Here is a 10484-nt window from a genome sequence, read left to right on the forward strand (position 1 = left end):
CGATCAGCTGTCTATCCTGTCTCCCTGTAGCAATTTAGACATCTGTTTGGTCCGGTCTGGACCGACCTTGATTTGGTAAAAAAATAGACATCTATAAAGGACATCTTTTAAACTTTCATTCAGAACCGAAAATGAACCTGATTTCAACATCCTTAAAAGACATCTTTCCAATGTCACAAAATAAGTATTTTCACCTTTCATTCAGAACATAAAATAAACCAAAATTCAACGTCTGGAAAATACGTATTTTAGACCTCTTGTCGACATAATTTTGCTTACTGGGACTTTTCTAGATTTTTTTGGTCTAGCCTAGGGCGGCCAGGGTGCACATTAAGGAAAACCATTGAATAACAATTTCTGTAGAAGTCCTGCTCTTCTATCTTGTCATCCTGCCTCCCTCACCCTTCCCTTAGATTCTCACTTGGTTGTGATTGCAACATCCCTAGCATCCGTGTGTCACGGTCGTCATAACGAGGAGACCAAACAACTGTGACGCTATAAGACACGAGTGCTGACAGGCAACTACACATAGACAATATCCCACAAAACCAAAATGGAAAATGGCAACCTAAATAGGATCCCCAATCAGAGACAAAGCTAAACAGCTGCCTCTGATTGGGAACCAATTCAGGCCACCATCGACCTGCATTTACCTAGACAAATCAAAACCCCATAGATATGCAAAAAACCCTAGAGAAGCAAAACACACATACCACCCTCGTCACACCCTGACCTAACCAAAATAATAAAGAAAACAAAGATAACTAAGGTCAGGGCGTGACACCGTGTCTCACTGTGCAATCCACCCCCAATCCACACTGTGCAATCCACCCCTTAAAAAAAAGTTTGCAGTTTTGAAATGGCAGTAAAAGTGCAGTAACTGCAGTTGACTGTATTATTTTGGATGCAGTAATTACAGAACAACTGGAGTGTTTGATAGTTGAATTGTAGTTATACTGCCCTCTAACTACAGTTATACTACAGTGTACTGCAGTTATACTGCACTCTGAATGCATTTTTTTCATAAAGGGACCTGATGGACTTTTACTGTATGAAGACAGACTGCACCCATAATAAAACCATGGTTGTATCAGTCCAGATGAAAGATGAAATCACCCGCCCTACTCCCCAAAGACCATTAAGTAGTTCCTTGTAATTTGGCAACATATGCAAAAGTGGAATTGTTTTCTTTTATCAGTACACTTTCTTAATCTGTCCCTGTCTGTCTGTCTGTCTCTCTCTCACAGACACTCACACAGACAGGCACACTGCAATAATATTTAACTTGGTTAATCAATTTATTACCAGGCTAAAGGCTGTTGAAAATGTAAACATCAGGAGTGTCTTTCAAGTTCTGAGTGTAGTCCTTCCTAGCAGAAACAGAGATTTGGGAATCTCACATCCCTGAATGAGGTTTTACACCTGAATGGCACAAGATGGTGTCCTAACATTTTATAGAATATTAATGATTGTGGATGCATTAGCTGCAGTTTTGGACTACTAAAGAAATAAAAACAATGTTGGCCAATATATTGTGATGTGTGTTGTACATGAGATTGTAATAGTTTATATTTCATTTTCAACACAATAATAATAGCTTTCCCAGTCGGGACTGTGCACAAATGCACAAATGTTCCCTCCCTAGTTTCGCCTCGATTGGCGTTTCTTGTAATCAGCATATGTGCTGTGGTGAAACTCGTCGAGGCGCCGCCTATTGCAGTTGGTATAATCTCAGAAAAGTTGTGCCTACACCTTCGAAGAGGCCAAAGTCCAATGTAGAATAGGAAATACTAACCGCGGATTTAAAGCATTGTTCTTCAAGAGGTGAACGTTTTACTGAATTGCAATGGCCCGTGTAGAAACTGTTGTTATATTGTTGCCGTTCATACTAACGGTGAGTAAAGAATAATACGTTTCATATCGTAACAGGTGTTGATAATGATATACCCTAACATTTATAACAATTCTCTCTTTTTGGGGTGTGGCACTGCTCAAGTAGATTTAAGCGTCAATCTCGACAATACAGTTTATATCTCGAATTAATTTACCGTTTTCTTTTTTTAGCATTGTAGCCATCCCTTAAACCGACAAGAAGAGAGTGCTTACTCTATATCCCGTCATTTAATTGCAATTTCTCTGTCATTGTTTGCGTGCAAGTGACAACGACTACCGACAACATGAGAAGAAAAAGTGTTTAGCTGCGTAGTGGTTCTCCAGGGAGTCATAGCCTACAGAATGTCAGACCACATCTGGTCAATGTCAGTTTTAGCTCAGATTTTTTTTAAACAAAAAATGATACCGACACCCACTATCGACAGTGATATCACTATTACAACGTTCTCCTTTAAACGTTGTGAAATTAATTAGTGAGATATTTTCATTGGTCCTCAGCATACGTAATATGTTTTCTTCTTTCATAAACTGAATTAGATCCAGCTTCCTTTTGTAGGCCTTGTGATAGTGAACGAAAACTAATTGGCCTAATTGCCTAAAGCTATATAATTGTAAGTATGCATGTCATATGGTTTTCATTATGAACAGGCCAAAACATGCAATTATGATTTGGCCTGTCAAGAAACCACACACATTAATCTGTACAAAGTGGAACAGACACCGAGGAAACAATCATGACATGGATCTGTGCACAGCACACTTAGTTACATTAAGCTATAACTACTGTGCTAGAAAATATACGTTTTTGTACAACTTGTACAGTGTTGCGTGATTTAGAAGAGATGCATTGGTATTACAGTGTTATTACCGTAATGTTAAATGAGGAGTCAACGTTATTTGTTGTGTTTTTCTCTGTAGTTTATATGTGTGGTGGCAGTAGAAAGCGGCGGGCTGAACCTGAGAAGACAGAAGAGAGAATGGATCATTCCTCCTAAAACGTTGAAGGAGAATGTAGATTACAGGAACTGGGCGTACATCGCAAAGGTATGAGCTCGTCTCTTAGTCAAACTCGTGGAGTGGTTCAGATGTTTCCGACTCCCATAAGACCATGCCTTTGTCTGGAGCATGACATAAAGTCAGGTCTAATGATCGGCACCCTTGATAAAGACGAGCAAAAAGATACTGTAAAATGAATAATACAAATACTGAGCTACATTGTATGCTAAAAATATATATATTGTTTATTATGTTTATACTAATACAGTTGCTCAGAGAATTAGGTTTCGTTTAACAAGTAATAAAAATAAAGATGTATGTGTTGTGAACAAGCTGCTCAGAGATACAAGCCCAATGTGTGGGCACATACAGTCAGTCATTCTAGCTGAGGAATGGTTGAGGCTAAAAACAAAATATGAAGTCTCTCAACAAATATTGTTGTATGCCTGCTTTTATAGAACTCAGACATACAATTCATTGATCTATAGTTTCATACCTATACCTTGACATGAAAGCTATATTGAAAAAAACTAAATACATTTTGGCAATAAAATAACATTATAGCATTGTAGTGTACCAACCTAGCTATTCCCCCGATGCTTATAACACATTGTATCTGCATTTAGGGTCATTCTTGGTGACCATAATCCAGCTGTATAAATATAGACGTGTGAAGTGTTCGAGAGGGGCCTCATGTTACTGCATTTTTCTTTGGACAAATGAGGCTGCTATATGAATACTATTACAATAACAATGGTGTTTTACTATCTTGTTCTGATTGGAATGTGTGTCTGTGCCAGATTCGTTCTGATGAGCAGTACAATTCAAGAGTAACGTACTCACTGACCGGGATCGGTGCAGACCAAAACCCAGCGAACTTATTCACCGTCAACCCAGATAAAGGCCTTGTCAGAATCAACGGCATTCTGGACAGAGAGGAGATCGCTTCCTACCATGTAAGCTACCCACTAAAATCTAATCCAAGGTGTGGAATGCTTGTGCTCAAAATGTAAGAAATGAATACAAAATATGTTGTTCTATCATGGTCTCTTTTAGTTACTTGGAGTAGCGAGGTACAACAATGGAAGCCGTGCAGAGAAGGACATTGAACTCAATATTTTAGTTGCGGACCAGAATGACTGCCCACCAGTGTTCGTTTTTGGCCAATCTGGATCCGTCAATGAGTCCAGTGCTGCAGGCATGTACAGTAGTTTCCAACTATTGTATATGTTTCTATCAGAGTTGGTAGTCAGAGTAGTGGTAATGGTTGAAGTTGTAGCAGCTGTTGTACTAGTATTGCTGGTACCAGTGTAATCAGTATAGTGACAGTAGTGATACAATAGTAGTAGTAGTAATAGTAGTAGTAAAATTAATAGTATTAATACCACAGTATAGTACTGCTGTGCTGCACAAGTAAACCTTCCCCTTGGTCAATTCCAGAGACCGTTGTCATGAAAGTGACTGCCACAGATGCGGATGAAGTGAACACTCTACACTCTCAGATTTACTACAGCATAGTGGAGAAGAGTGCTTCAGATAAGATGTTCGCCATCAACTACCAGACTGGAGAGATACTGGTTCGCAGGACTACACTGGACAGAGAGGTGAGAGAGATGCCTTGGTCTACTATTATACTATACACGGTGCATCTATGTGAGCATCTATATGACACTTTCATTGGCCATTTTGTCAATATTTGAGTAACTGTAAGTGACTGTAAGCTCCGTTGTATTTCCTGGTTGTCTAGACTCAAGACACCTACACCCTGACTGTAAAAGGTTCAGACATGAACGGAGCATTCGGAGGAAACACGGGAACAGCAGAAGTTGTGATTAAAATCCTGGACATCAATGACAACATCCCCACCCTGGAGAAAGAATCTGTGAGGACAAAACCTCCACTACATTTCTATTTTCTATTCAGCATAATAGGGAATTATATTTATTATATTGTAGCAACCTTAACCTAACACCTAACGTCAATAGGTTCAGATCCCTTGGCTAAGGTGTTGGGTTGACAGTTGCTGGACTCCCCGAATTCACTGCAATATGTTCCTGGGCTGTATGACCTTTATGATGTGTGTATGTGTTTGCAGTACGATGGCAGTGTGGAGGAGAACACGGTCGGTGTGGAAGTACTGAGGATCAAAGCCATTGATCTGGATCTGATGTACACTGAGAACTGGCTGTCTGTGTTCACCATCATCACAGGCAATGAGGCCGGCTACTTCAACATCACCACAGACGCTAAGACCAACGAAGGCATTATATGGATAACCAAGGTAAGAGATTGACTCTGAGGCTAGAATTGAACCGAAGGACAGTTAACATTCTCTTTTAGATTGAATTCCAGCCTCAGTGTCCCCACTGGGCAAAAACTAGTTGAATCAATATTGTTTCCACTTCATTTCAACAACAAAAAATACAATGTCATGATGTTGAATCAACATGGAAAACTGATTTGATTTCCATCTAAAAAAAATATATATAACTTTTAACCTAAATCCAATGGCATGGAGACATTTATTGTTGATTTCACGTTAGTTGACAGCTCAACCAAATGTACTATATATCAAAACTAGATGACGTCTGTGCCCAGCGGGTTGTATAACTACTAGTGTTCTCACCTTCTTCCAACATTTGTTTGTATCACTTGACTGATTCTACTGTTTGTTCCCATTTGTTTGAATCTAAAGGCACTGGACTATGAGGAGCTGAAAGTGCTCAACCTTGCCATACGTGTTTCCAACAAAGCAGAGTACTACTTTGGCTCCTCCTCTACGAGTGGATCCATAGGAGGAGGAGGGGTTATGGGAGAAGCTATCACGGGCGGTGGTAAGACTTACCCCATCAAGATCAACGTGATCAACCAGAAAGAGGGCCCCAAATTCAAGCCAACGGTTAAAGTGGTGACCATCTCTGAGGACTCCAGCTTGGTCACCATTAACAAGGTTATCACTACCTACACAGCCATCGACAGCGACACATTACAGATCGCTACCAATGTCAGGTGAGGTCCCAGATGTTTTCATATTGTTTTATTGGGGTGGAAGATTATGTGGTGTGATGTTGTGTTAATCTCCATCATACAGTACTAAAGAATACTTAAGTTCATCCCGATCGCGTGCCGTTGTCATGATCATCTTCTCAGGTATGCCAAAATATATGATGAAGACCACTGGCTGATCATAGATGAAAAGACAGCGGAGATCAAGCTGAACAAACTCCCTGATCGGGAGTCCAAATACCTGGTCAATGGAACATACTACGCCAAGATAATAGCCATCACAACGGGCAAGTACCCATAGTAATAATCAATTGGTCCTAATGCAATTCTGTAAGATATGGAATTAAGTCAAGAAATCTACCCAGAACAGTTGTAGTTGGAGATGCACTCTAGGATCTTTGCTCCACAAGAAGCTAAAAGAGAACAAGTCAGGTCTGTATCTAATTCTGTATTTTCTTTTGGTGTCCAGATCTGCCATCCAAAACGGCCACAGGGACAATAGCCATCCAGGTGGAAGACTTTAACGACCACTGTCCCACGCTGACAGCTACGACTACGACCATGTGTCTGGGGGATACCGCTGTGTACGTCACGGCTGTGGATGGGGATGCCTTCCCCAACGGAGCTCCCTTCAAGTTCAGAGTAATTCAGGACGACAGCAAACAGAAGTGGATGGTGGAGCACCTCAATGGTAACAGCCTAGTCGAGGACATTTAGGTTTGGCATGTAGGAAGCAGATAGACAAGCCTCTCACTAAGGGACTGTTTTGGAGTTATTTTGTTGAGCCTGTTTTTAAAAGTGCAGTCTTAAACTGAATTTAAATGTATGTTTTAATGGATTTGATTGATAGATTTAATTAGACAATTTGTATAATTCATTTTTATTTCCTCTTTCATGTTTCTTTTAGCCACCGCTGCCATTTTACGAGACCATGCCCATATGTGGCCAGGTCACTACAAGGTTGCTGTGGAGATCAGTGACCAGCAGGGGAAGGCCTGTGCTGACATCCAGGTTCTGAACGTGGTTGTGTGTACCTGTGATCAGGTCAATAAGGTCTGCATCGAGCGGCGGACGGGCACTGACATCACGTTAGGAGCGCCTGCCATCCTGCTGCTCCTCCTGGGCCTCCTGTTGTTGCTGCGTGAGTAGGCCCCCTGTTATCTTCATGCTCATTGGCTTCCTCAGACTGCTTACCTGATAAGAATCTAGGAAGGAGACTGCTTCATCATGCTCGTAAAACTACACCTGTTTCAGCATGCTTTGAGTGATTAGTAAGATGGTCAAGACAAGTCATTGATGAGTCATGTCCACAACAGGCCTTTAAGCCAACCCACAGGGCACGCACTGGTTGAATCAACATTGTGTACCATGGAACCAACGTAGAATAGACGTTGAATCTGTGCCCAGTGGGAAGACATCCAGGCCTTTCACCTAGCAACATGTCTTGTGCTTTTGTCTTGTGTCCTTGAGTTGAAATGTGGAATGTGGGTTCACAGTGGTTCCTCTCCTGCTGCTGTTCTGTCTATGTGGAGGAGCAGCGGCCATTGGAGACTTTAAGCCCATCCCGTTTGACACTAAAGAACACCTGATTGCATATCACACTGAAGGACAAGGAGAAGACAAGGTATTTTATACATAATGGCACTGCCAATGGATGACATGAAAATATTCTAGAGTTAGTGAATAAGAATGATCTTTGGAAATACATGTTATGTTCCATTATGGCTCAAGTTGAAATGTGTATTGCTCTGAAATTCCCTCCTCTGATTGACCCACGCATTCCCCCTCACAGGAAGTTCCTCTCCTGAACATTCCTCTGGAGGTGGAGCATGGCCCCATCAAAACTGTGAATGTAGGGAAGTACGGGGGAAATGCGGGATTCATAGAAAGAGTAGGGGAGATAGGAGGAGCAGCAGGAGGCGTGTCAGGGGACGGCTTCACCTCATCCTCAATGTTCACAGGAGCGCACCAACAGTACCATGGCTTCCACCAGCCCAGTGGCAGATTAGAGGTGGACTATGGCATGGGCGGAGGAATCATGACAGAACATCATGAACACTCAATGTTCTCCAGATTACCTGCTGGTGCGTACGACGGGATGGCACTCTCTGAGGAAGTCCTAGAGGAGTACTACTCTGCAGTGAGTATCTTACATCATCCAACTTCTTGGACTACTCCTTTGACATAGGAGTTGAGGGGCAGTGTTATTGTAGCCATTTTGATTCAATTCAGTCATTGTCTTAATAAATCTTTCCCTATCAAATGACCTTTGCAGAAAGCCAATCACACTGCGCAGATCGACCAACAGAGAGATGCCCTGCTGATTTACGACTATGAAGGTCAGGGGTCACCGGTAGGGTCTGTGGGCTGCTGCAGTCTACTGGGGGCTGATGATGACTTGGACTTCCTCAACGACCTGGGGCACAAGTTCAAGACCCTGGCCCAGATCTGCCAGGGGTCGATAGCTATGGAGGCGGAGACTGTCAATGTGTCTGTGTCACCCACTCATCCTAGACCTACCACATCCATTCACACAGAGGTCAGCAGAAATACTGCTCTCAATGTCAATACCCTGAACACCTCCGTCACCACCTCCACCACCTCCGTCCCCCTACAGGAGAGCCTGATTACTCGGGACCAGGGATCAGTCACCATCCCCAGGTCTCATATCCAGGAGAACGTGGTGATCCCCAGGCAGACCGTCCTCATCCAGCAGCCCACCATGTACTATGCCGCTGCCCCCACCATGTACATGGTGGAGCCTCAGCCCCAGTTGTTGCTGGTGGAGCAGAGAGGAGGAGGTGGTTATGTCCATGCCCAGCAGGCGGTAGGCCATGTGGGGGTAGGGACCGGTCAGGGGATGGCGCAGACAGGAGGGCTCCATGGTTCTCAGGGTATGCTGCTAGTAGAGAAGCAGATGGGGGTGGGTGGTGGTGGGGGAGGCCGTGGTCATGTCGTTATGGGCGGAGACCAGTTCTTACAGGGAGCCGGCCAGACTATTACTGGGGGAGGTCACGTTATTACAGAGACGAGCCAAACCATTACGCAGGGAGGCCAGATTCTACAGGGGGCAGGGCAGACCATGATTGGAGGAGGCCATCTCTCGCCAGGAGGAGGCTTCTCACATGGTTCTAGGAAAGTGCTGGTTGTTGAGAGCGGGTCTGCGCCAGCCTCGGCAGTAGGGGGCAGTGCAGGCTTATGGGCACCCCAGGTCACCCTGCAGAGAGGCCAGGAGTCATCCTCCACCTTTTCCTCAGGTGGTCATAGTGTAGAGGTGATAGGTCAGAGGGGTGCTTCCACCTTGACCTCCAGCTCCCTGTGTGGCTCGATGGGGTCAAATCAGGCCTCTGCTGCTGCTGTCGCAGTCACCACCACACCCATGCCCACGGCTGCACCACGTAGCAGGAGCCACACCGCTGTTGTGCAAGAGAAGAAATCCTCTGTCACTGAGAAATACACTGAGACCAGTACTATAGCGTAGAAAAACAACCTCACATTTGCTTGAAAACATACAGTACAGCCAAGTCACTGTGGGTTTAAAAGATATGCTTTCTTTTTAGTCAATGAAACAACAGTCAAGGGAGAGACAGAGAGATTGGTGCTCTCTGCTGGTCTGAAATGATTCATGAATACGTCTACCGACTGTTAACACTACTGTTTTATAATGATTTTAGTTTTTACTGGAGCGATGGGCTTTATTGCGATTACCAGCGGGTATTTCATCCTTGATATGATGAATTGATAAATCTGTGGCTGTGGTGGATGATGTATTAATTGTTCAGGTAACAAAATCTTTCTGTATCTTTGATTTAGCTTTTCTTTCTGGGATGGTCAATACTTGATCTAATTCATAGTTGAGTAGGCCAATGTTTCCAATGTTACAGTTGTACAAACAGTACATACAAAAATATTGTGACATAGAAGTGTGGGACCCCTCAAACAGATCCTATTTTTCTATTGTAAATAGTTTACATTTTAAGCCAAATAGTGCCTTGTTTTTGCTGTTTGGCCTCATATGCATTAACTTATCCCATGATAAAAAAAAAGTGTGTTATTGATGCCAAGTTAATATCATTTACAGAAAATGGATTTTAAATAGTTGCATATATTTTTTTGCGTTCATGCAATATAAAAATAGAGATTTACGTAGGATATTTACCTTGAGGTTGGCTTATTATGCACTGATGTGCATTAAAGTATGACACGGATGTTGCTTTTAATGCTACTGATATTTTTTTGCCAGTTATTTCACATATAATGCTTTGTGGCAATATAAGGGATTTTCCTGCTGTGTGTCTCATTTTGTATCAAAAAGTTTGATCAAATGTTTTGAGAGTAACAATAAAACTTGAGTGACAACATACACGCTCTGTTAGTCATGTGTAAAGGTTTAATATTGACCCATATGTTATAGTCGTGTGACTGGAAAGAGATCCTTTCTACCCTGGTACCGTAAGTGGTTCTTCTGGGGAGAGAGTGGAAAGTCCCATTTTATAGTGTCACTCCTATATCACACCTCAACATGTTTACATACCTTATGTAATCTCAGACGTTGTCACTGCTCATCCACAAAAACAAAAGGGGACTCT

At 42.7% G+C, this 10484-nt stretch overlaps 1 protein-coding gene across 1 annotated transcript; it reads left to right on the forward strand.

The window, feature by feature from the left end:
* Window positions 1-1708: 1708 nt before the first annotated feature.
* On the forward strand, window positions 1709-10258 carry LOC118394760 (desmoglein-2-like). The gene is made up of 14 exons (XM_035788287.1): window positions 1709-1894; window positions 2812-2937; window positions 3690-3845; window positions 3946-4087; window positions 4330-4493; window positions 4637-4771; window positions 4985-5170; window positions 5585-5898; window positions 6040-6182; window positions 6365-6586; window positions 6803-7036; window positions 7392-7519; window positions 7688-8035; window positions 8171-10258. The coding sequence occupies exons 1-14, from the start codon at window positions 1847-1849 to the stop codon at window positions 9374-9376; spliced, it is 3552 nt and encodes a 1183-aa protein (XP_035644180.1). The 5' UTR covers window positions 1709-1846; the 3' UTR covers window positions 9377-10258.
* Window positions 10259-10484: the final 226 nt, after the last annotated feature.

The sequence above is a fragment of the Oncorhynchus keta genome, chromosome 15 (genome assembly GCF_023373465.1).
Source record: "Oncorhynchus keta strain PuntledgeMale-10-30-2019 chromosome 15, Oket_V2, whole genome shotgun sequence".
NCBI lineage: Eukaryota > Metazoa > Chordata > Actinopteri > Salmoniformes > Salmonidae > Oncorhynchus > Oncorhynchus keta.

Bases quoted from the DNA above. Each gene is read 5' to 3' on its own strand.
- LOC118394760 (XM_035788287.1), top strand. From the start codon at position 1,847: ATGGCCCGTGTAGAAACTGTTGTTATATTGTTGCCGTTCATACTAACG. The intron at 4,088-4,329 runs GCATGTACAGTA...GGTCAATTCCAG, and splicing joins CAATGAGTCCAGTGCTGCAG to AGACCGTTGTCATGAAAGTG. The intron at 4,494-4,636 runs GTGAGAGAGATG...CTGGTTGTCTAG, and splicing joins GGACTACACTGGACAGAGAG to ACTCAAGACACCTACACCCT.